The 26,277-nt window shown below is 38.0% G+C and overlaps 1 protein-coding gene across 1 annotated transcript in view; it reads left to right on the plus strand.

Annotated features, from left to right (window-relative positions):
• The first annotated feature begins 2,576 nt into the window (after positions 1-2,576).
• Positions 2,577-26,277, plus strand: part of LOC139946275 (receptor-type tyrosine-protein phosphatase F-like) — a 40,978-nt gene continuing 17,277 nt past the window's right edge. The window contains exons 1-31 of the mRNA XM_071943899.1: positions 2,577-2,682; positions 3,634-3,768; positions 4,186-4,344; positions 4,865-4,996; positions 5,090-5,224; positions 5,450-5,506; positions 6,185-6,481; positions 6,931-7,230; positions 7,386-7,673; positions 8,382-8,681; positions 8,823-9,107; positions 9,816-10,115; positions 10,257-10,541; positions 10,994-11,305; positions 11,465-11,743; positions 12,065-12,376; positions 12,820-13,104; positions 13,462-13,594; positions 15,135-15,310; positions 15,746-16,033; positions 17,251-17,483; positions 18,534-18,603; positions 19,577-19,683; positions 20,308-20,524; positions 21,319-21,418; positions 22,308-22,563; positions 22,819-22,861; positions 23,441-23,543; positions 24,645-24,724; positions 25,049-25,377; positions 25,832-25,919. Coding sequence (XP_071800000.1) covers positions 2,664-2,682; positions 3,634-3,768; positions 4,186-4,344; positions 4,865-4,996; positions 5,090-5,224; positions 5,450-5,506; positions 6,185-6,481; positions 6,931-7,230; positions 7,386-7,673; positions 8,382-8,681; positions 8,823-9,107; positions 9,816-10,115; positions 10,257-10,541; positions 10,994-11,305; positions 11,465-11,743; positions 12,065-12,376; positions 12,820-13,104; positions 13,462-13,594; positions 15,135-15,310; positions 15,746-16,033; positions 17,251-17,483; positions 18,534-18,603; positions 19,577-19,683; positions 20,308-20,524; positions 21,319-21,418; positions 22,308-22,563; positions 22,819-22,861; positions 23,441-23,543; positions 24,645-24,724; positions 25,049-25,377; positions 25,832-25,919 — 6,103 coding nt within the window. The 5' untranslated portion in view covers positions 2,577-2,663. The remainder of the gene's footprint in view (positions 2,683-3,633; positions 3,769-4,185; positions 4,345-4,864; positions 4,997-5,089; positions 5,225-5,449; positions 5,507-6,184; positions 6,482-6,930; positions 7,231-7,385; positions 7,674-8,381; positions 8,682-8,822; positions 9,108-9,815; positions 10,116-10,256; positions 10,542-10,993; positions 11,306-11,464; positions 11,744-12,064; positions 12,377-12,819; positions 13,105-13,461; positions 13,595-15,134; positions 15,311-15,745; positions 16,034-17,250; positions 17,484-18,533; positions 18,604-19,576; positions 19,684-20,307; positions 20,525-21,318; positions 21,419-22,307; positions 22,564-22,818; positions 22,862-23,440; positions 23,544-24,644; positions 24,725-25,048; positions 25,378-25,831; positions 25,920-26,277) is intronic.

Below are 26,277 nucleotides of genomic sequence, written 5' to 3' on the forward strand. Positions count from 1 at the left end.
CCCAAATAAAAGGAACTCTGTCTTATCATCATTTAACTTCAGGAAGTTTTGTTGTGTCCAACGTCGAATCTCTTGGATGCATTTCTCAAGTCTTGCAATAGATGCATTGGCGTTTTCTTGAGAAGATTTAAACGTGATGTATAGTTGAGTGTCGTCTGCGTACACATGGTAATTCAGATTAAATTTCAGGATGATGTCACGAATCGGTAAAGTGTACAGCGTAAACCACTGCGGGCCGAGTACCGATCCCTGTGGCACAGAGTAGTTCAAAACAACAGGGTCGGATATCGCAGTGCCAATACATACATGCTGAGTTCTATTGTGGAGATACGATTTGCACCATGCTAGGGCTGTGTCCTCTATGCCAAGGTGATTCTGGAGCCGAGAGAGAAGGATGTTATGATCAACAGTGTCAAAAGCAGCACTCAAGTCTAGCAGGACTAGTGCCGTAAGGTTACCATTGTCCATAGAAGAAAGAATATCGTTGCTCACGCGGACTAGTGCAGCCTCGGTCCCATGGAAAGGCTTGTATGCTGACTGGAACACGTCGGACAGGTTGAAAGTATGAATGTGATCAGAAATACGTGATGACACTACTCGTTCGATGACTTTTCCAAGATATTTTAAGTTTGCAACAGGTCTGTAGTTTTTGAATATCTCCTTGTCCAGGTTTGGTTTCTTGATGAGCGGCCTGATGTAGGAAACTTTGAGGCTATCGGGGAAACAACCGGAACTGAGAGATTCGTTTACAAGCTTAGTGATGTAGGGTACAAATATATCAATGTTTTGCTTTATCATGGATGTTGATACTGGATCCAGCTCACAGGATTTTGAAGGAGATTTCATAATAACCCTTTGAATTTCAGCAACAGTGGCAGGCTCAAACACAGATAGTCTACACTCTGGTTGAAGATGTGGCAATGTCTGCGGCACGTTGTAAGGGACTGATGAAAATGATGAGCGGATGTCTGAAATCTTGGTGACAAAGAATTTCTGGAACTCATTTGCTAAGTCCTGGTTATTGTAGGTGGATGGGAGGACAGGGGTTTTGGGTTTGAGCAACAACTTACCAATTATCTTGAAGAGCTTCTTTTGATCTCCTGAGGATTCTTGTACTTGAGATGAATAATGGATGATCTTTGCCTGGTTGATCAAATTCCTAACTACTTTTCATTGGTTGCGATATTCTTGTCGTTGTATTGCCAATTTGCCATTTTTCCGCCACTTCCGCTCCAGTTGACGACAGATCTTTCTCGCTGTACGAATATCATCATTGAACCAGGAGACTTCAGTTCGGACCTTGACTGATCTCGTTTTCCAAGGTGCGTATTTATCCAAGATGTCACTGACTGTACTCTCATATTGGTTGACATAGGAATCCAAGCAGTCATGATCAGCTTCTAGATTTGCTAAATGAGTGCCTATGTCGTGGAACACTTCGGGAGAATTCACATGTTTCCATTGTCGGCTCTTTATAGTGACGGTTGGGACTTTGGGCTTGCACAGACTCAAGTTACACATGACTGCATAATGGTCAGATAATCCAGGTAGAATAACAAAGTTTGAGACAATTGGTGGGGAGATTTCACGAGTTATGACAAGGTCCAGGCAATGACCGAGACGATGAGTCGGCTCCTTGATATGCTGGGTAAGACCAAAAGCTTGAAGTAGATGCTTAAACTGGTTTGCATTGGTGTTGTGGACGTCATCAACATGAATGTTAAAGTCGCCGGTGATGATGATTTCCGATGGATGAAGCAGATATTCCAAAATCAAATTCTCAAACTCCCTTAGAAAACTTGAGAAAGTCACATGTTGGCCGTTTGAATCCCTATCAGGTCTGTATACAATGACAAGTCGAACAGATTTAGAGTTTCCGGAAACTTCAGCATGAAGAGATTCAAAAGTTGTGTACTGGACGTCATTACTTTTCACAGAGACAGATAAAGTAGATCTGTACAGTATTGCAACTCCTCCACCAGTCTTGTGAGGTCTTGGGATGTGATGAAAGTAGTAGCCAGCAGGGGTACACTGACGACATGTTAAGTTGTCTGGTCTCAGCCATGTTTCTGAAACGGCAACAAGGTCCAGATCTTTTTGCAGAACAAAATCAGCAAAATCGTCATACTTGTTACAGATGGACTGTGTGTTTAGAACACAAAGGCTGAGTTGAGATTTGGCTGTAGTACAACTTGAATTACGTCACGAACAGCGCCCTCTCGGGTCGGGGCCTACTCGTAAATTTGTAAATACAATCAAAACGATTACTTTAAACCTTTAGTTAACTGTTTATTCACATTCCTCTCATAAAACACACACGTTTTAGTGACAAAGGCTTTATTTAAAAAAAATACAACTTCCAGGTTACTTTAAAATTTATAGGTGATACAGCTTCATGCCACTTAGTGTATTTTTTTACCTCCACAGCAACTCTTTCACCCACATTCATTACCCGTACCGTAAGCCTCCATGACGATGTCAGTCTGACAGTTACAAGAAAAAAACAGGACGATCAGATTTCTGACATAAAATGGAGAAAAAATGGCGGCGAGGTGATAAAAACAGGCACTCTGCAGTTCGACATAACCAATGCCAGTTCAAATGACAACGGTATTTATGAGTGTCACTTTCTGCATCAACGTGCTAAAGGAAACCAAGCGCTAATGAGACTAGTCGTTAGAGGTAATCCGAACGATTTTCTTGTCTATTGGGCAATTCGTTGTAGGTTTTAGCTTCTCTGTTTAGTTTACTCACCCAATGAATGATTAAAGGTATTCAATTTATGGGGTCGTCCACCATCATAACTTAAAACAAAACTACAAGCCATACCACTGGGGATATGGCTCACCTTGGAAGTCCCATTTCAAATTAAGATGTTAAGATCACTGTTTTGCACTTTTACATGCACTGTCGATGTTTTTGCACAACTTTTGGTCAAGGCAAGAGTGGTGATGTGGCCAAAATTGCCAACCTGGTTTTAACAAACATCAATCATCCTCTTTATGGGTAGCTTTCGCCAGGGTTTTTTGTGTTAAGTTTATTTTCATACTATTGCACGAATAAAAAACACATACAAAAATAAACTTGACAATTGTCAATTTGTTTGAAAACACACCAAACCATAACGTAATGTTCTGTACAAGAATGCTTTCTCAAAGTTATTGATGACGGGCGAGCGTGCAATGGAAAACAATCGTATGGAAAATGTACGGTGAAAGGAAGAAAAATGCACGTACGAAAATTGTACTGTGTATGACCTAGCGTGCAATTGTACATGCTTTCTATCACGTACAGACATTCATCCAATCAAATGGCAATGATCTGTTTAGGTTTTATATACAATTGTCTAGATCTCACGTCGAGTTGCCGTGACTATATCTGAACCGGATCATCTCGATTAAACATTGCTTCACGTTCATACAAGAGTATTTGCAATCATTTTCCTCTCAAACAGACCAAAACCAAGCGCTATGCAATTGATGTGAACCGCTGTCAAACAAGTCCCATGAAATTCAAAGTGAAACTACTTTATTTTTCAAAGGGAAGCGGGTTTTTTTTTTTTGAGACATTAAATATGTTGAACATTGCTGAGTACAAAAAGTATTGTCAGATATGTTTTTTTTTCTGTGACAGGATGCCCGAAAAATAAATATAGTCCACCAGTCTGTAGCACAACGTGTCCGAGATGTCTTAATGGTGGTGTTTGTGATGACGTTGGTGGTGAATGCATTTGTCCACCTGGATTTGGTGGTCAACGTTGTGGAAGAAGTAAGTATTTAAAAAAAGGACGATATTGTACAGCGGATGATTTGAAACAAACCCAAAACACAACACAAAGTCAGTTTACTATCGAGTGTAATTGCAGAAGCATATCATAAACTAAAGATCTTGACACAACCGTAACGTAGCCAGCTATATGTTACTGATGAGCCAGTGAAGTATTTCTTTTTCAATGACAGTAAAGTTAACTTGATATTGGACATTTCCATTCAACTAGGACTGCACAGCGAATATCAATGTTGCTTTTTCGATATTGGATTTGACCCGATATTTCTTGAGTGACAATGATTCGACGTAATGAACACCGTGTGCTGCTCGTGTCAAACAAATATACAAGCATGTGCATATAAATGTAATACGACCAGTAATTATAATTGAAGTTGATTTCATGTGAACTATACTTAGTAAAAGGACCAAACACCTTTGGCCAAAAAGGGAGCCTTCGCTGCAATGCTGTTGGATTGCCATCAACTGATTCTACCTGCAGAGGAATGCTGTTCTGTTTACCAGATCCATACGGTTGTAGCTGTGCCGCTGGGTACCAGGGACTTGAGTGCAATACAGGTACACTTCCTTTTAACTCATACAGTCAGTAAGCATCTTCAAAGAATGTGCCGTGGCTAAACTAAAGGTGTTCTTGGGCTAAAAACACCAATGTTTTGAATTGCTAAGACTTTCCATGAAACAAAAATACACGCTGCTGAGTACACCCTTCTCTTTCCCGTGTTGCGCGTCTATTACCTGTTGAGGCAGGTGTAATAAGGATTTCACCTTTAAATGAGATAATGGTAAACAAATACTTACTTACACTTTATCATTGATATACAACAAGACCGACTTAATGTTGAGCATCCCCGATAGGCAACAAAAAGTTCGTCCTGTGTACACTACTTTTCATAAAATAGTTGATGTATCATGATAGCCAATGCAGCAGTGCAACAGACTCATTGACAAAAAAGTGATTAGATTTATAAAATAGTGCTCAGGCGTATCATAGCACTATTACTTATTTATTCCAAGACTTAGGGAGTCAAATGTTCAGTGTTTTAGCGCTTTCTCTCTGGTTCTTTCTTAACTGGTTCAGATTGTAATGATGGAACATACGGTGCCAACTGTGCCCAGATATGTCACTGTGCCGAAGGGGCGTCATGTGATGGAACAACGGGTCGGTGTAATGGAGATTGTGCAGCGGGATACAAAGGAGTTAACTGTCAAGGTAAGTACTACAGCTTTCAAGTTGTAATTTAAGAAGTACCGAATTTGATATGTTATGTTAATATCCACCACATCTCTCTTGCTGTTTTTGCAGTACAATGTACTGCTGGCAAATTCGGTAACAACTGTACAAAAACTTGTAACTGTGCCGACGGGATTGTGTGCAATGGAACAACAGGTGAATGTCATGGAGACTGTGCAACGGGATACATAGGAAATAGCTGTCAAGGTAAAGACATAAGGCCTTTTCACAATACAACAATTCTTCGATTCTCATTTCTGGCATACAAATCTGTTTGCATTAAACCACATTAATGTGAACAATAATTTTCACTATCGAAAGCTGTGGCTAGGTTTATGACAAAGTTTTGTATCGTCATTATTTGTTTAAGTGATTACCAAACACATACTTTCCTTCAAGCTGTTCTGCGTTCCTGTTTTTTTTTTTCAACAGAGCAATGTCTTCACTTTGACAATAAACGATCGTGCAATACAACATGCACAGCATTAGGTAGGTTGCTTTCATCTCATTTGCCAGTATAAGCAATGCTGCTTTCTCACTACAACTAAACTCTTCAACTTAGTGGTTCAATAAGACAATCGTATTTTGCTCAAAATTAACTAAAATAAATAGATATTCAAATTGCAAATTAAATTCTTATAAGTGAAAGTGGTAAGGTATGTTATTTCCCAAAACTAATATGGTAGGCGTTGTTCATGTGCCTTTCCGAGAATGTCCGTGTGAGTTTTTGTACCCATGCTTTAAAGGAACACGTTGCCTTGGATCGGACGAGTTGGTCTATAAAAAGCGTTTGAAAACGTTTGTTATGAAATGTGTATGATTAGAAAGATGTTTTAAAACTAGAATATAATGATCAACAAAATGGCACGGTTTTGATTATACGTCGCGAACTAAAACGGTCGGCCATTTATGCGAAGAAAAAAATGGCCGACCGTGCTAGTCGACGAGGTAAAAGGAAAACCACGCAATTTCGAGTGATACTTGTGTGGATCATTATCATTCTACTTTTAAAATCATAACAAACGGTTGAAAACGCCTTTTAAAGACCAACTCGACCAATCCAAGGCAACGCATTCCTTTAATTCTGTTCATTCTGTTTTATTAGCTACTATCTCGCTCCTTTTTGCTCATTGAGCAGTGACAATGCGTCGTTGGTCTCCATTTCAGATCCCGATATGGAACCGAAACGTTTCAGCGTGTCTTCTTATTCTGCTAATGATTCATTCACTCACACATTATCTTGGGAACCGGTAATTTGCCCAGCAAAAGGTTTCAGTATTGTGAACTACGTATATAAGGTCCTTGATGGACGTGGGAGTGAAGTGGAACCTGTTGAAATCGAGGGTATTTCTGTCAACCTCAACTTGAATCATTGCACAAGATATCAACTCGAAGTAGCTGCACAAACGAGTAAAGGCATCGGAAATTACAGTATGGTACCTTACTTAACAACTAAATCAAACGGTAAATTGTAATTAAAAGAAGCAAATTCTACATAATGTTAAAGTAATATGTTTGTGTTATTAATTTGGTTTCAGGTGCCAATTAACCATAGCTACTTATTGAAACACGCTGATACAATGGCTTGCGTTGTCCTCTTTTTCAATGTGCTAAAAGTCAGAAGTAATGTTCAGGAACAAGTAACTATAGATCACCTTGTGTTTTGCAAGCTTGGGAATAATTAAGGTACCTGACAACACACGAGGACGAGGCGTCAAACATTTTATATTCAAGTTCCGGCTAGAATTATACAAAATTTGTGTTGAGCAGTTAACAAAGTTCTACAATTTACATCAGTGACTCAAGTCCGTAATCAACTAATGAATAATGATAAACAAACAAGTTTTACTAGCATGGAAATGTCGGGATGGTAATTGTAGTTTTTTCTTTCTTGTATCTGTTTCTTCTTAAAGTTCCCAATCCTGTAACAAACGTAACCATCTTAGACATCACTGATACTCAACTGTCGCTATCGTGGCTTGCTTTTGTTACCGACAAGCCTTGTCCAGCCATTGACTACATGGTGACCTATGACCTCATACACATAGAGCAGTGTCAAATGGTCAATAGACGTATTGACACATTGTATACAACGTCCACTTCAATCACCATCGACAGACTTGAAGCATACTCAACATACATGGTGAATATTACATCCAGAAATCAAGTTGGAAGTGCATTCATCACTGGTACCATAACAACAAAACCATCAAGTTAGTATTAAGATTTGGTGTGATATATCCAGGAGAGTTATGTTTTGCTTCTTCAACTGTGCTGTTCTTATTAATCCCATGAAGACTGAAGTCTGTATACAACTCCATTGTGTAAAGGAATTGTTTCCTAATTACTGTATTTTTTTTTTTTACAGGACCAAAAGCACCAATTGTAATTGTAAACTCAACATCTACAGATTACATCGAGGTCGCCTGTGAGCTTCCTTGTGGAAGTAAAGGTGGAAGTAATATAACGGAGTACGAATACAGGTATCGAACAGAACATGAAAAAGACTTCATCCAGCCTATCGCAACAGCGAATAAACTTATCAGGATTACTTCCCTGACACCATGTACTTCATATATATTTCAAGTGAGAGCTTGGAATAGCATTGGAGAAGGTCCATGGTCAAATGAGACTTGGCAAGAAACAAACAAACAAGGTAATAATAATAATACAAATAAAAGCAAGGGTCATGCTGTAAATACTTGCCCCAAAAAACATGACTCGCATTTAACGAATAGTTGTCACGACGATACCATCTCTGCACCGTGAAAAGAGACAAAACTAATGCTTGTTATTAAACAAATAATTTTTTTAGGGAAACTTGGGGAAATTAATGGACACTATTTGTGATTGTCAAAGACCAGTGCTCTCACTTGGTGTATCTCAATATATGCTTAAAATAACAAAGCTGTGAAAACTTGGGCTCAATTGGTTGTCGAAGTTGCGAGCCAATAATGAAAGAAAAAATCACCCTTGTCACACGAAGTTGTGTGCTTTCTGATGCTTGATTTGGAGACCTCAACTTCTAAATCTGAGGTCTCGAAATCAAATTCGTGGAAAATTACTCCTTTCTCTAAAACTACAATACTTCTAACCTCTCCCCATTGCTTGTTACCAAGTAAGTTTTTTGGATAATAATTATTTTGAGCAATTACCAATAGTGTCCACTGCTTTTAAAGAGAACTCAAATCATCAAAAATATAGCCTTCTTTTTCAGTCATATGCACATGTTCTGGGTTAAACCTTTTCGGGATGGTTTCAAAACCTTTGTCAAATCTGTCTTAATCTTTGGAAGTCATGTTTACTTACTATGTTTTTTTGTTTTTTTAATTATGCAATATTGTTGTGATTTATTTTTGTACAGCCCCTCGGACAATTAAGTTATTGGATATCAAACCAGACGGCCATGGTAATCTGAATGTGTCTTGGCAGGCAAGAAACACAAATCATTGCCCTGCCAATGGATACATGGTGACCTATGATCTTATTAACCTTGAGCAGTGTCTGATGGTCAATAGACGTATTGACACATTGAATACAACGTCCACTTCAATCACTATCGACAGACTTGAAGCATACTCAACATACATGGTGAATATTACATCCAGAAATCAAGTTGGATATAGTACAGCCGTCAGCGGTACCGCGACAACAGAACAATCAAGTTAGTATAAAAGTTTGCCTTTTCTTCCACTGTGTGAGCCTCGTAGACCTATGGAGACTGTACACATTTGTAAACAACTCCATTTGTGAAGGTGTTTTCTTAATAATTATATATTTTGTTTAATGTGGCTTTCCTAAACAGGACCAGAAGCACCAACTGTAACTGTCGCTTCAACATCTAAAGATTACATCGAGTTTGCCTGGGAGCTTCCCTGTGGAAAAACAGGTGGACATATAACAGAGTATGAGTACAGGTATCGAACAGAACATGAAAAAGACTTCATCCAGCCTATCGCAACAGCGAATAAACTTATCAGGATTACTTCCCTGACACCATGTACTTCATATATATTTCAAGTGAGAGCTTGGAATAGCATTGGAGAAGGTCCATGGTCAAATGAGACTTGGCAAGAAACAAACAAACAAGGTAATAATAATAATACAAATAAAAGCAAGGGTCATGCTGTAAATACTTGCCCCAAAAAACATGACTCGCATTTAACGAATAGTTGTCACGACGATACCATCTCTGCACCGTGAAAAGAGACAAAACTAATGCTTGTTATTAAACAAATAATTTTTTTAGGGAAACTTGGGGAAATTAATGGACACTATTTGTGATTGTCAAAGACCAGTGCTCTCACTTGGTGTATCTCAATATATGCTTAAAATAACAAAGCTGTGAAAACTTGGGCTCAATTGGTTGTCGAAGTTGCGAGCCAATAATGAAAGAAAAAATCACCCTTGTCACACGAAGTTGTGTGCTTTCTGATGCTTGATTTGGAGACCTCAACTTCTAAATCTGAGGTCTCGAAATCAAATTCGTGGAAAATTACTCCTTTCTCTAAAACTACAATACTTCTAACCTCTCCCCATTGCTTGTTACCAAGTAAGTTTTTTGGATAATAATTATTTTGAGCAATTACCAATAGTGTCCACTGCTTTTAAAGAGAACTCAAATCATCAAAAATATAGCCTTCTTTTTCAGTCATATGCACATGTTCTGGGTTAAACCTTTTCGGGATGGTTTCAAAACCTTTGTCAAATCTGTCTTAATCTTTGGAAGTCATGCTTACTTACTATGTTTTTTTGTTTTTTTAATTATGCAATATTGTTGTGATTTATTTTTGTACAGCCCCTCGGACAATTAAGTTATTGGATATCAAACCAGACGGCCATGGTAATCTGAATGTGTCTTGGCAGGCAAGAAACACACATCATTGCCCTGCCAATGGATACATGGTGACCTATGATCTTATTAACCTTGAGCAGTGTCTGATGGTCAATAGACGTATTGACACATTGAATACAACGTCCACTTCAATCACTATCGACAGACTTGAAGCATACTCAACATACATGGTGAATATTACATCCAGAAATCAAGTTGGATATAGTACAGCCGTCAGCGGTACCGCGACAACAGAACAATCAAGTTAGTATAAAAGTTTGCCTTTTCTTCCACTGTGTGAGCCTCGTAGACCTATGGAGACTGTACACATTTGTAAACAACTCCATTTGTGAAGGTGTTTTCTTAATAATTATATATTTTGTTTAATGTGGCTTTCCTAAACAGGACCAGAAGCACCAACTGTAACTGTCGCTTCAACATCTAAAGATTACATCGAGTTTGCCTGGGAGCTTCCCTGTGGAAAAACAGGTGGACATATAACAGAGTATGAGTACAGGTATCGAAAAGAAGATGATACCAACTTCATCGGCTCTAACACAGCAGTGAATGAACTTATAAGTATGACTTCCCTGACGCCATGCACTGTATATATCATTCAAGTGAGAGCCTCGACCAGCATTGGAAAAGGACCATGGTCAAATAAGATTAGGCAAAGTACAGCAATAAAAAGTAATTCATTATTATATTCAACGTCATGATAGCCATATTATTGAAGCATTCACGCAGTCCAAATTATTATTTATTTGTTTATGAAAATGATATTATAACAAACAACCTGTTGTTTCGTTTTGCGCGAGAGGGTCTACATTATTGTGCAAATTCATTACAATCAAGTTTGTGTATTAGTTGTTCAAAGTAGTGAAGTGGTGTCATAATTACCGCAATGTGATGCTAGTGTTTTGACAAGTTTTTACTTCTCAAGGTCTGCCATTCACCCAATGCCACCAACAAAATTGTAAGAATCATTACTTAGGGGAATTCAAATCGTAGAAATGTTTAATTTTTGTTTCGTAAGCAGGCCTAGTTGCTAATAATAATGTAATTTGTGTTCATAGATTTTTGAAAATCTTGATCTTTGGAAGTTATTGTGCCTTAGTTTTGATGATATGCATTTTATACAGAACCTTTGGGTGTCAAGAATGTTCAAATCGAAGCTGACAGCCAAGGTAGACTGGTTGTGTTTTGGGAAAACAGAGATGTCAATCACAACAATCCGTGCTTTGCTACTGGCTACTTTGTGACCTATGAACTCATCAATCTGGAGCAATGTCAGGAGGTGGACCATGTCGGTGTTTCATCACTGAACACTTCCGATACAACCATCACTGTCGATGGTCTTCATCCATACTCCACATACAGGATAAATGTCACATCGAGCAATGAAGCTGGTGATGGACCCACGAAATCCAAATCAGCGATTACAACAGAAAGAAGTAGGTGAAATTCATCAATGCTTTATTGATCTACCATTTATTATATCTATTCTGTCAGCCTCGGAGTGAGATAGGCATTAGGTCAATGTAATTTTTATTGAGAGATCTGCAGATTGTCTGACTCCCCCTTGAAATATGTTAACATTGTCTCCCGATTAGGTCTCGGCGTTGCGCCCACATTAAATAGCAGTAGAGTGACATCTAGTAGCATCTACATCACATGGAACCCCATCCCATGTGGCAGTAGAGGAGGTAGTATTATTGGTTACAACGTGACCTTGTCTCCACAGAGCCAAGCCAGTAAACCTGTTCAAGTGCCAAACACGCATGCACAGTTTGACAACTTATCCCCATGCACATCGTACACAATCAATGTCACTACTATTAGTACTGGCGGAACGACATCGTTTAACCAACAGGAAACAACTGAGTCAGTCGGTACGTATGGGTCAGATAACAAAATAGTAATCAATTTAATTTTCGATTTTTGGGGTTGAACCAAGGATTGACCGTTAACTGCCGTGTTGCTAGGGATCACACCCAAATTACGAGAAAAAAAAATAGAAAACAAATTATGACAACTTTGTCAACTAATGTTTAATACAGATATTTACCAATAAAACCGGGCCTCTGGTTAATAATGTTTTTATTCACTAAATCTTGTTGTGTGGTGTTTTTGATATCATGAACGTGTAAGTATATTGATTTCCCCTTAACCGTTGATCGCAATCTACTATTTCGTGCATGGCATTTCCATAGCTCCAGAAGCTGTTACTGACTTTACTATCAGTCGAAAACGCCATGATCAACTGCGAGTATCATGGACAGCACCTGGTACCAACTCTGGCAATCCTTGCCTCGCTTCTAGCTACCTGGTGACCTATGAACTCATCAACCTGGAGCAATGTCAGGAGGTTGACCATGCCGGTATTTCATCACTAAACACTTCCGATACTTCAGTCTTAATAGAAGGATTGAAAGCACACTCTAAATATAGGGTCAGTGTTATCTCGCGAAATGAAGCTGGGGACGGAACAGCGACAGCTAAATCAAAAATCACGAGTGAAAGAAGTAAGTATTTACTGTAAAAATGCATGTGTTATAATTGTTTGATTTACGTCCAACACAAATGCGCAAAAGATGTAATTATTTATCTTTTGCAGATAGTGGAACAAATTAACTGCGGCATACTCTTTAATTATTTTAGAGCATTGCAATTTACATTAAATGTCGGTGATTCCAGCCACACCATCTAGACCATGCAGATTATAGTGTATCATCGTCATAATGTGACAGGCGCTTGATTTCAAAGCAATTCTTGTGAGTTGGTTGAGCATCACGACCCTTGTGAATTGATAACAACAACGCGGCGTTTACATTCCAAAGGTCATTTTGAACATTTCAATTATTTGAGCTCACTCATTATTTAAGATCGGTATGTTTTATGTACAACCACATAAAAAAGGGATTGCTATGAACCATAAACGACTGTATTATTTTATGATTTACATTAGGCCCCCAAGCTGCGCCTACGTTTAATGAAAGTGAAGTGACTGCCAGTAGCATCAGCATCACCTGGAACCCCATCCCGTGTGGTAGCAGAGGAGGCAACATCACAGGTTACAGAGCTGAGTTGTATCTAACAGGACATGCCCAACATCAACAGAGTGTGGATGTAAGAGGAACGTCTGTACGGTTTGTCAACTTGTCTCCATGTACATCATACACCATTGTAGTAGCTACCCTCGGACCAAGCGAAGGCACATCATTTGAGCAGGAAGAGACCACAGATACTGTCGGTATGTACATAACATGGAACTGTTTACCAACATTAGTCTGACGGTAAAAACGCATTACAAACACAGCTTCGCGGGGGAGAATGTCCGAGACACGTGCTTACCAAGAAGTAAAGTACCTTTGTGGGCTGCATGTCGAGTTTTGACTACAAAATAAGTTGCATATTATTGTTCTTATAAAAGCACCAAGAAGAAGGACGACAAGTAGGCCTAGAGCTGCTTGATTATTTCAATAATATTGGAAATTGCTTTAAATGGCTGGGTTTAATTCGCTGCTTCATTTTGCTCTCATGGATGCAATATTGGACAAACAAACTTAAAGAAACGAATAACAACATAACATCTGTCTTTATAAACTAGCTCCAGGACGAGTGACCACGCAACGGGCAAACCCAACCTCAGACGCAACTCAGATCCATGTTGTTTGGCAGAACCCCAACGCCAACAACTGTCCGGTCTCTAAATACACAGTAGAATATCAACTCACGAACAGGTACGTGTTTTATAATCACCAAATAGCAGGCAAATTCAATGCTTAAGTATTTCGTATAATATAAACTGTTTAGTATAACTATGCAATTGTTTGTTTCATCTCAGATCTTGATCTTATCCACCGATAAAGTCATTAATTAGAAAACATCTACAGACATATAAAACCTTAAAAAATACTATAACTTGAATGAGAGTACATTTTTTCAAATATCATGTGATATCGGTTCTTCACTTAAAAAAGAAATGAAATGCTGTATCATATTGAAGCGATGGTCAGCCGACCATTGTTTGAATGTGTAAGTTATTTTAATAAACAGGTTCAGAATTAACTACCATTTTTTTTTTTTTTTGCCTTTTTCGGTAATATATAGCAAATTTTCTTGAAGATGTTTTCAAAGTGTTGAAATTATGTTGTTTTTCCCCATAAAATATTTTTGGGAGCACAAATTCAGTATCGGGTGCACAAACTTAGCAAGAAAAAGGAGGTGTAGATTTGTTTATCCCTTGAAACTCAAATACGTCAAAATGTGCGATATATTGTAATAAATAAGTGGAATTTATCTAGTTTTAAAACGTTAGCATAGCAACATTAGATTGATTCGTAAAATCTACAGCATGTTTTTCTCGAGTTGGAGGATAAAATGGTAAAACAAAAACTTATTGCTTTAAAATCTTGTTTCGAGAGCAATTCTCAGACCATAATGAAAATTTTAAGGTATGAATTTGACAAATAACCAAAAATAAACAGGTTCACAATTCAATAAAAAAAAATTTGATTTGTACTTTTGTTGGTAATATATAGCAACTTTTCTTGAAGATGTTTTCAAAGTGTTGAAATTATGCTGTTTTTTCTCCATAAAATATATTTGGGAGAACAAAGTCAACATCGGGTGCACAAACTTAGCCAAAAAGAGGAGGGGGTAGATGTGTTTATCCTTTGGTGCTCAAATCAAGCTGAAAAGTGGAAGGGATAAATTTGTTTATCCTTTGCTGCTCACAACCAACCGAAAAAGAGGAAGGGATAGATTGTTGTATCCCTTGAAACTAAAACACGACAATGAGTGTGATATAATGCAACAAATACGTGTGATTTATCCATTTTGAAAAAGTTAGCATAGCAAAATTAGATTGAGTCGTAAATTTTACAGCATATTTTTCACGACTTGGAGGAAAAAATGGTAAAACAAAAATTTGTTGCTTTAAAATCCTGTTTCGAGAGCAATTTACAGATCATAATGACAATTTTAAGCTGTAAATTTGAAAAATAACCAAATCTAAAAAAAATACAGTTAAATATGAACCTGTTAATAATAGTAATGTCCGTCCAATAGCTTAAACTCGTCACTGTTCTTTTATCTCGGTAATCGCAGACGCAAACACTCTAAACAGGCGCAGGAACGATATTTCAGATTAATGCCAGCCACTCAGATTTATGTGTTTTTTTCGCACAAAATAACCGATGGTGTGATATCCTTTATAACAATTTTCCTTTAGTTGTTGTACTAGGAATAAATCCTTTAAAATAATTTTCATATTTAAAGGGACCAGTGTGACAGTGAAGTTTCCCAGAATCGTGAGCAGTGGCTCGATGGCTCCCAGTCACCAACAACCATAGCTGGATTATACCCTCACTCTACATACATCGTGTACGTCACGCCTTCTAATAGTGCAGGAGCAGGGGGAAAAGCATCAGCGATAGTCATCACCAACGACACTGGTAGGTATATTAAAACTGGTTTGTACGCCTTGATTAAAGTCAAGATGTGGGTTAATGGAGCTTTTACCAATAAAACAAATCGCTTTCCTTTATTGAAGGATTGCAATTGTTAGTCAAAACAAAATAGCAAAATGGATGCAAAGGTATGCATAGGGCACGTGACCCTGGAGTTTGCGCATTATAAATATTTTGTTTTTTCTTATTATCATCTTCATTGATCAAGGGAGGAAATTGGTAATGGTATAGTGTGTAAATAAATTATAACAAATGAATTGAACATGTTCAATGTTTACTTGAATGTATTGTTGGTAAACTCAAATGTCGTTCTGACTGAAGGATGAAATCGTTGATGCACTGCTGTATGTATACAATCACGACACTTAGTAAACAGACCATCGTTTGTTTATTTGTGTAAAAAATTGTTCCCAATTTTAGCACCTTCCGGTCCTCCAAGAGATGTGGAGTCTACTGATATTACCAACCAAACCATAGCATTCTCATGGAAACAACCAGCGTGTGGTCAGCGTAACGGAATCATAACCCAGTATCATTGCAGACTCATTGACAGTAAAGAAGGAGTATTCGAGGAAGATACAACCTCTGGTACGGGGGTAGAGTTCACTGGTCTAGTTCCCTTCACGTCATACACACTGTCAGTATCTGCAGAGAATCAGTTTGGTTCAGGACCAGTTGCTTCATATACGACTCAAACAAAAGAAGGAAGTAAGTAGTGTAATATCGTTTAATGTCTACAGGCCTATAATGCACTACATAAAGACAATGATTGTTTTTACTAGTTTCAGTCACCAACATGTATAATACAACTTTTAAACATAGATTACTATGTTTTCTCTTATAAGACTAGATGTAACAACAAATAACATCTCACCCGACTGCCCCTTCCCAAACATTCAAGCCACCTGGAAATATATATTTGTTTTCAAACATTAGAGTATATGTTCCTGAACAACAAAATAATTGTTTTGAGTAATTGTTTTAACGACTTATTATATGTTGAAAACAAATAAATAAAGTTGTGTGGGGGTGACTCCGCCTACCCCTTTTGTGACGTCAATCGAGGCAGACTTTGCCTCGATCGAACATCGAACACACGTACGTGCAAGTACATTCAAGTCTTAGTCGTGAGTTTGTACGTTTCGAAAAAGTTTGTTTCTTGCATTTTTCCGGCAATGTCGATCCGGTGTATTGCTGCTGGATGCAGCAAAACAACTAAAGATGGGGGTCAGTTTGTAAAGTGGTCCGGTCCGAAGTCTTTTCCAGTGCTGTGCAGCAGATACTTCGAGCCGTCGTGCTTCGAGAATCCGGAATACACTACACATTTTGACATTAAGAGAAAAGTTCTTTTCTAAAACATAACGCCATCCCAATAATTTGTCCAGCTAGTTGGGTAGTCGAAGAAGGTACCTGAAAGACGTAACGAACCTAAAGGAGCATTTGCCTAACATGAAAAAAATCATGTATTGTTCAATTTTGAGGGCATGTTTTTAGCTTGCGCGAAGCGTCACTATATTGTGTTGTCATCGCGCCTCGATTGACGTCACAAACATCGCCCTCTCGGGTCGGGCTTATTTTCAAATTTGTAAATAACATGGAAACTAATTTTGTAAAACCTTAGTTAATTGTTTATTCATATTCCACTCATCAAAACAAATTTTATAGTGACAAAAGCTTTATTTTGACAAAATACCACTTCCAGGTAACTTTCAGCTGAATGTGAACAAAATGAGTTCCCCCAACATACCTGACCACAAGAAACACACAAACACTAATTAGTTACAAAACGATGGTGGCTCTGTCTTAATAGTTGAACCATCCTGGTGTACTTCATGTTTGCTTGGATATTTCTCTCACGTATTATTATAGTGTGTGTTTTATATTAGTATAGAAGTACTGGAAGTATTGTTAACATATTATTTCAGTTCCTCCGCCCCCAAGCAAAGTCACTTTTCCAGTTACGAGGAGCGACAGGATCACCGTAGCGTGGAACACTCCTAGTCCTCCTCATGGCATCATCATTAGCTACGAGATCCGCTATTGGAAGACGGGGAACCAGGCATTGGGAGATACAGTGAGAATCACTAAGCAGCTTGCTAGTCAGTACCAGACGAGGAAGATCTCGAATTTGGAAGGAAGTATAAGCTACTCATTCCAGGTAATACATTGTAAAATTATTAAAAACACAAAACACGATATTATTTTTGGATCCTGTTGAATATATATTTTTTTGTAAATGCAAGTGCAGATTTTGCTATGTCAGATTTTTGGCCGATTTGACACACAAAATTTGATTTAAAATTCAATAGGTATTTTGATGGGGGTCGAAAAAGTCCGCCTATTATTAGTAGCAGTGAAATAAAGTGCTCAAAATTAGTTTTTGTCGGGATCCCGACAATATATCACGTGACGAATTCTTATGTGTTTTATAAGAAACGTTTTAAATTTTTGTCATTTAAATTTCTGACCATTAAAAGTAAAAGTTACACTTTTTTTCGATAGAGCGGGTGATACTCTTTGAAATACCATTCACTCAAAACAATCTATTTTTAATGTTTGGGGCCAAAAAACTGACATAGCATCTTTACCTCTGCGGAGTGCCAGAAGTTTCGTAGCATTTTCACGAGTAAACATTAACCTCAGCAATCAACTTGTCGTGTTTGTCGTGGCGATAAGTCGACTTTGAGAAGCAACATTTTCATGAAAAACCGTCTTTGAGATACAAATTGTCTGGACAAGTTGACATCTTAGTGTCAGTAAGTTGACTTTGAGAGTTAAATTATCAACCCAAGTCGACATCATAGTATTCATGTAAGTCAATTTGCAGATTTAAATCATCTCTTAAGCTTAATATTACTCTTCTGCAAAGACACCTGTTAAATTATAACTTATCCAAGTTTAATATCAACTGCATTCAAACTGAAAAAAAAAAAAAAATCGAAAATACATAGAAGACAAAAGAAGAAGAAGAAGAAAACAAAAATTATTCCTCCACAAAACAACCGTCAACAATTTAACAACCACAGCAAGACATGGACCTGTAAGACATATCTTCAATATGTATTACGAAATTTAAGCCCATAGACCAGAAGAATGGACACAATCAAAACATGCCCTCATCACCAAATGAATACTGCCATGTCCAAGATTCAAGAAATATCATCTTGTATTTTATTTAAATTTTCACGTTTTGATAATTATCTTCCAGGTCCGAGCTGAGACAAGTGTTGGACATGGTCCATGGAGTGACATCGCAACCGTTACTACTGATCCTGGAGGTAATACTATTACTATTAATTTTGTTTTCGAATAATTTTTTTATTTAAACCCTACGAAATTAAATCGCGCAAAGTAGTTAGGTCTTTGAAAACAATTTAATTGCTCTATCATGTTCCATAAATACACAAGTTTACCGAACCAACCATGGCCACACAGCATCAGAAAGCCCTAATAAATATGAGACTGTCGGTCAAAAAAGTGCAAGCAAAACAACCCATCACAATACAGTTAATGGGCCTAAAAACAAAGCGGGTCTATACTGACGTAAACGTATCATGCATATTGTTCAAATGGAAATGTATGAAATTACGGGCTCGATGGTGTTTCGTTGGATCATGTGGTCCCTACTCATCCGGGTTATGTTCACCAACAACGAACGTATCGCACAGTGAGTTCACCACCCAGTGTTAAGGGTCTATGTACTTTTTGTAGGAAAAAAACACATTGTCTACAGATTTACATTAAACTAACACAGTTTGAAGATAATTATAGTAGAAAGCTTCCCTGAAAATATTACTTACTGAGGTGCTGTAGTTTTTGAGAAATTAGTAAAACAATGTCATAAAAATAATTTTCGTCTCGGTGCACCGATCATGAGACGAAAATTATTTTAGCATGTAAAAACGTACTTCCATAACATTGTTTTACTCATCTCAGCAACTAACATTTTAAGGTACGCTTTCTACTATCATTATCTTCAAACGGTGTAAGTTTAATAATGTAAATCTGTGGACATTGTGTTTTGTGTAACAAAAAGTACCCAAATCCTTTAAGAACAGAAACGGTTTGGAACATCTACATTGTATGGAACACAGACTTTATTAACGTATCCACAACCGGTTTGGTGCAGTTAACTTCCTTGTTTATACGGCTATATCCAATCATGACACAATGCCGACGTGTACAAACATTTGGAAACGAGGAACAAAGTAAAACAATTATCATCTTGACATGCGTTTCCTTTCCACACAGAGCCAAGTCAACCGCGATCTCTGATCGCTACAGAGATAACCCAGACGAGCATCACCCTCAGTTGGGAAAAGCCACAATATCCGAATGGGAAGATCGTACATTATATTGTATGTATACGGTGTTTTACTGTTTTTAGAACCCTCAGACACTGTCCAAATAATACAAATGATCACAGCAGCAGTGGAGGTTGGCGACTAAAGTATATAGTTTAAACGGAATATTTGTCTCGACGCAGTGCTTCATCTCGAAATTAAGTCCTATAAATGCACGCTTAAGAAGACATTATGAGGAACCCCCTTAATATTGCTGTTTTAGATCCTGGTTTGTACTAGACTTGATTCAAGTCCCGTCCTCGTGCGAGAGGCCTCTAAAAGCATACATGCCGCCGTAAAAATGTAGCTACTGGGGTCCCGAGAACAGGTTGGGAATGCAGAACATCAAAAAAATATTAGTTTTATGAGATTGGCACGGGATTGGGTCTTGAGTCAAGTCTGGTTTGTACCTAATTTAACATCGTTGCTGCTTACCTTTGCATACGTTTGATGGAAACCAGATTTCAATGTCAACACCCTGTTTTACACTTATTATGGAATGTCAAATAGATTTTGTGGATAGTTAATATTTTATTTCAAATAATGATTTTGAAAACCCAAAATCGTTTTATGATAAAAAAGGACCCGATCTTCACTTTCGTTCGTTTGTACTCACACAGTCTACTCATTAAACCACAGGTTGAGCACCGTGTATATGCCCGCCCATACGACCGTAGCTTCAACTTCTACAGTGACTCAGAATTTTGGAGTTCAAAAGTATTGGCTGCGCCTTTAATTACAGTTATCGGCGATTTAGAGCCTTCCACACAGTATGAGGTTCGGGTTCAGGCAGTGAACAATGCCAATATAACTGGAAATATTACACAACTGGAAGTCTTCACTGAATTACCAACAGGTAAATAGTATGGTAGATATTGTTATGTAATGTTTTCACGTTAGAATATTATGAGCATAACATTTTTACACTGTTTGTTTAGTGTTTTGTCTGTGTGTTGTTGCTGTTGCTGTTGCTGTTGCTGTTGCTGTTGCTGTTGCTGTTGCTGTTGCTGTTGCTGTTGCTCTTGCTGTTGCTGTTGCTGTTGCTGTTGCTGTTGCTGTTGCTGTTGCTGTTGCTGTTGCTGTTGCTGTTGTTGGTGTTGTGTTGTTGTTGATGTTGGTGTTGTTGCTGTTGCTGTTGCTGTTGCTGTTGCTGTTGCTGTTGCTGTTGCTGTTGCTGTTGCTGTTGCTGTTGCTGTTGCTGTTGCTGTTGCTGTTGCTGTTGCTGTTGCTGTTGCTGTTGCTGTTGCTGTTGCTGTTGCTGTTGTTGGTGTTGTGTTGTTGTTGATGTTGGTGTTGTGTTGTTGTTGATGTTGATGTTGATGTTGCTGTTGCTGTTGTTGTTGTTGCTGTTGCTGTTGCTGTTGCTGTTGCTGTTGCTGTTGCTGTTGCTGTTGCTGTTGCTGTTGCTGTTGCTGTTGCTGTTGTTGTTGTTGCTGTTGCTGTTGATGTTGTTGTTTCTGTTGCTGTTGTTGTTTTTGGTTATTGTTGGTTTGTTTGTTTGTTGTTGTTTGTGGTTTGTTTGTTGTTGTTATTGTTGTTGTTTTTTCGTTTTTTTTAAGGGGGGGGGGGTGGTTGGGTTGTGAGGGGCCATACAAAAGTCTTCGAGCTGAACACGATTGTTTTGTATTTCTGCCTATTTCTCGATCCTAGATCTTACTCCACCTGATAAGCCGGCTCTCATCGGGGCGGAGTCAAGTGTCACACATCTGACCCTCCGACTAGCTAGTACCAACGCCTCTAAATATACCAGGTAAATTGCTTATAATTGTTATGTCATGAGAGGGGTAAGTTTAAAGGTATCATCATCATTGAAATCTGCGAAAAATGCCGGGAGCTCTACCGATGCTTTAAAATGTTTTGCAGGGAATGTGTACTTATCCATGCAGTGACTCAAAGGAGGCCAATGATCAGAACACACTGACATTATTCCACTATAAATAAGGGAATAACAGTTTAGCGACGAGTTCTTAAACGGCCGTTTAAAGCCGACAGGGTCGTTGCCGTGTGAAATGTCTAAACGGACGTGTTTAAACGGACGTTTAAGAACGAGCCACTACTCTTTCATTCCCATTCATAAATGCCCTTTTGTTAAAAAACGTTGAACAACAAAATTACAGACACTTTGACAGTTGAAAATTTGAAGATTGAACACGCGGAAGCCAGCCGGTTATAAACACTGGTCATTATCAACCGTTTAAACACCCCCACGTGACGCGCTCTCCACCAATAGGAGTAGAGAAACTGTCTGGGGTATTTATGAATGTTGTTTTATACACACTTGCTGGCTCATATGCTACGATATCCTAAGCTGGACCACGGCATTCGTCATTTAGGGGTGACACTCAACGTGCGCGTCCGTGATTTGGTAAAGAGGGGGCACAACAAATCTGTGTACACATCCTTTGTTTTCAAAACTCGTATGTCAAAATGACAATGGTGGATGAAACAAGATTATGCGAGGTTGTATTACCTAAAGATGTAAACAGCACAAACAATTCGTTTAAAAATGGCAAAACGAACCATCTTAAACAGAAAAGGCACAATCGTGGACCCATATGCCTGATCTCGAACCGGCCCAGGGTATGTCATCATTGTTTCAAACTATTCTTCATGCTCATGTTTTTTATTTTTATTTAAAGTTCTTACCAGATTGGTGTGAAGAGCATTGCTGGTGATTCGACCTTGACTGGCAAAATATCCAAACGATCTGCGCCTGAATTTCTGCACCACGACAACAATCCATCTGCTTATGTTGCTGCTGAATTACCTGGAAGACTCCCAGAAAAGTTTGTCGTTGGTGACAACAAAACCTACGGCGGTTACTGGAACCCACCGCTGCAAGAGGGCGCTGTGTACGAGATCTACGTCGGTGCTGTCAGCAGAATAAATGAAACGGTATGCCAAAGCAAGTTACTATACTATCGAAAAAACAAGATATAGCATCGTGTCTAGCTTTTAAAAAATAGAATAATATTAATAAAAATAATAATACCTGTTAAGTACTGTTATTACATGTATTTTAACTTGCATACTTTGTTTTCAACCCAAACCAATTGACAATGTGTACTGACCTTTTTTTATTTTATTTATACTGTTAACCGTTTATTTTGTTAAATTAACTGTTTATTTATTGTATTTATTCTGCCACAGAAAGCGAGCGTGGTTTGGAATGACGAACCATTGACAGTGGAAGGTGAGTTTGATTTTAATTTAGTTTAAAACAGTGTAAGATTGATCTCTGGTCAAGACAGTTGCTGCAAACACTTTCCCATTATCTCGCCAATAAGTCGCCACCCTTCCTAAATAAGATCGTGCGTTGCACAATCACCACGTTTTAAGAAAACAAGATTATGTAACTACTGGTGACTCTACCTGGCTGAATAAATCACATTCCGTGATGGTAATTCTTAATATATCGTTCATTCCTAAAGTGGATTTAACACGTAAATATTAAATATATTGTAATCGGAAACTGTTAGCACCCGGGAAAACCATGTTGGTATGCCATTATAGGGGCAAGTGGTACCCCAAATGTTTCCATACTTTATTATACATTACTCGACCAACCCCTAAAAGTCGTTAAAAGTTTGTGTAAGATATTCAAAGGCCACACTGAAGACACCATCTTGCTCCATATCGAGCACAACATGGAGTAAAAAGAAAGATGTCCTCTATAACAAAGATACAGTATAATCCGAACGAAGGTGCAATAAGCATGTCATCTGCTATTCTTCGTAATGAATTATCATGCTCGTATTATTATCTATCGTAGTGGATGGAGATTACTCGGAGCCTAACGCTGCTGGATCGGTTGTTGCCGTTATACTCATTATTCTGATATTAGTCATCATGGTTTTGCTCGCCGCTGTTTTCTTGTAAGTTTTGTTGTGGTTGTCTTCAAGCAAAAGTCAAAGTGTGTAAGAAAAAGATTGTTACGAATAAATATTCTTACCCTACTGTGTCGTCGGTGAAAACTGGCCTCCTTTGTGTTGATGGTCTTTATTACTACAGTCGGATAAAATGTAATGCTGCCTATAAGTGAGGGCAAAACCAAAAATGAATGCTATTTAGTTTCACGACAACTAAATGTGACGTCCTCTAGCTAGAATGTTGTTGTCTTTAGGAGTTGTATAACTTTCAATTTAGTTCCCATCCAGCCTTTGTACGACATTTTACTAAGTGCTAATCCTTAGTAGAACAACTATAGTCACAATATCAGATTAAGACGTGTCTCTGTTGGAATGTACAACAAATGATTATGGTGTAGGCCTATTCCGGGCGTGCACAAAAGAAGTTAACTAAATGCTAAATTCCATTATATATTAAGTTATTTGGCTCTCCGTGTAATATATAAAGTGACTATTCACAGTTGACATTCCATAACAGTTACACAAAGGGGAAAGGCAACAGCCTCTTAATGTAAATTCTTATGAATAAGTTTGACAGCTGTTAAAGGAGCTTCGCTACTTGTATCGTGAGGTCATCAGTTGTTTAAGCCTACGATAAATATGTTAAAGTGAGGTTTGCGCAGACTCCGTGTAATTAAAATTTCCTTTGAGAAGATGGAATAAGCTTTTGTAAACTGTTTACCACAATAGGACCTAAGGCATGAATGCAAAACAAATAGTTAAACTATTTGTCTGACTTTTGGACCCTATACTAGCAGCGTCTTTCTCGAAGAGTAAATAAAATAGTAGCAAATAATTTAATTTCACAAAATATATAAGTTATCAAACAACAACTTGTTTGGCATAAACATTCTTGAGAGTCTCAAGTAAGTCATTAAATCTTTTAATTATTTTGATTTCGTCAACTAAGCTTTGTATTTTACAAATTTAGATTCAGGCCTCTTTATGTGTACGAGTAGGCCGCCTACTCTCCACATTGCTATTTCATAAGCTCCTAGATGTCCCGCCAAATGTATTATTTAAATTATGTGCTCAATTAACTCGTTGTATACTTGTTTTCATTTGAAGACGCAAGTGGAAAGAAGGAAAGGCAGTGGATGGACATAATGGTGTGAATGCAGCTTCTCTCAACCCACCAGACTATGAAGGTATGACGTAAACACAAATATACCGATTAATTGTTGATTTTTGTCGAGGCAAAGTTTCGGTGGCATATATGCCTACACAATTTTGCCACAGTTATCTTTAAAGATAATTACTCCCACCGAAAGGCTTTATGATGAGTATAGAGAGAAAACTCGGAAAAGTATGAGAATGATCGAACAAATATTGTTCGTAATTTGGTTTTGTTGACTTATAGGCACGTATACAAACCACTTAATCTGAAGAAGAAAACAAATGTTATGTTATTTGTTACTCTTAAGTAAAAAAAATAAATAAAAATAACTCAAAGAGTAACTTTACTTCTTCAGACATTGAGCTTTCAAACCGTGGCTGTGATGCATCCGCTGACAAAGTCTCCCGTTCATCTACCGACCATTCCTCCAGACAGTCGGCCAGTATCCCCGGCCCATATGCACCGAAATCACCCACTAAGGATCAGTCTGGTGCCGGTCCGTCAACATCAACCAAGCCGGCTATCAAACAGAAGCCGAATATTAGGTCCAGACCCAAGTCAAAGAGTGCTGTTAAGGGTGCATCTGGCTCATCAACTGCGGGAGCAGTGAGCATGACTGATCTAGCACGGTTCATCAAAGCGAGAAAGTCTGGAAAGATCAATGCATTTCAGCAAGATTTTGAGGTACATTCTTAACCAGTGTCTAACAGTCTCTGCTTCTTAAAAGGGGTCGCTAAGTTGAAATTCAGTTCTATTACGAACAAACTTTCCACTAGATAGATTCCTTTAGAAGGTGGGGAAATTACGCAGGTCTCTATACAAACCTTATGTTAAAAGCCATCGTATTTAATTTTGTGTCCCAAGACTGCCAAATTTGTTATCATCCAAAACCACCAAACGACGTCACACTTCGAAAATATATTTGCTTTGTTGATTAACATTGGATCAAAACAACAAGTGACTAAGACATTTTGACTCTTACAAACTTCTTATAAAATTAATGAATGTAAGAACCCATTTGTTTGTACCAAACAATTAATGCTTTGAATTGCGCTCTGAAAGAACGAGGTTGAACAAAAATACGTATACATTCCCTCAAAATATTACAATTTGTTCTGTTACTATTCGTTTTTATAAGACGCTCCCACCTGCACCCAACCATCCCCAGACGGTCGCATTGGATGATGCGAACAAGAAGAAGAACAGATACAAAAATATCTCTGCATGTAAGTCAAATATTTAATCCAGAGGTCGTTGGTTCAAATCAATCTTTAGGTCGTTGTTCAACCCACCCAAAGTTATGTAAAATATACGCAATCAGTTTTCATTGCAGTATATATTAGTTATTATGTTTGAACATAAATAAATGTTGTTACAGATCCTAACAAGCAATTAAAATCAAATCGAAGCAAAATATAATGCACGTATTATGTTAAAAGGATCTAAAAGTATTGATCAATTGCAGTAAATAGAAAGGCCAGTGGCCTTTTTATAGTGGATTAAACAATATGAAAATTTCCATTTGAGTGCCCATTTGGCCACGTATTCTTTAAAATGCTACCGGGGAGACGGTAAAAAAAAAAT

The sequence above is a fragment of the Asterias amurensis genome, chromosome 13 (genome assembly GCF_032118995.1).
Source record: "Asterias amurensis chromosome 13, ASM3211899v1".
Taxonomy (NCBI): domain Eukaryota; kingdom Metazoa; phylum Echinodermata; class Asteroidea; order Forcipulatida; family Asteriidae; genus Asterias; species Asterias amurensis.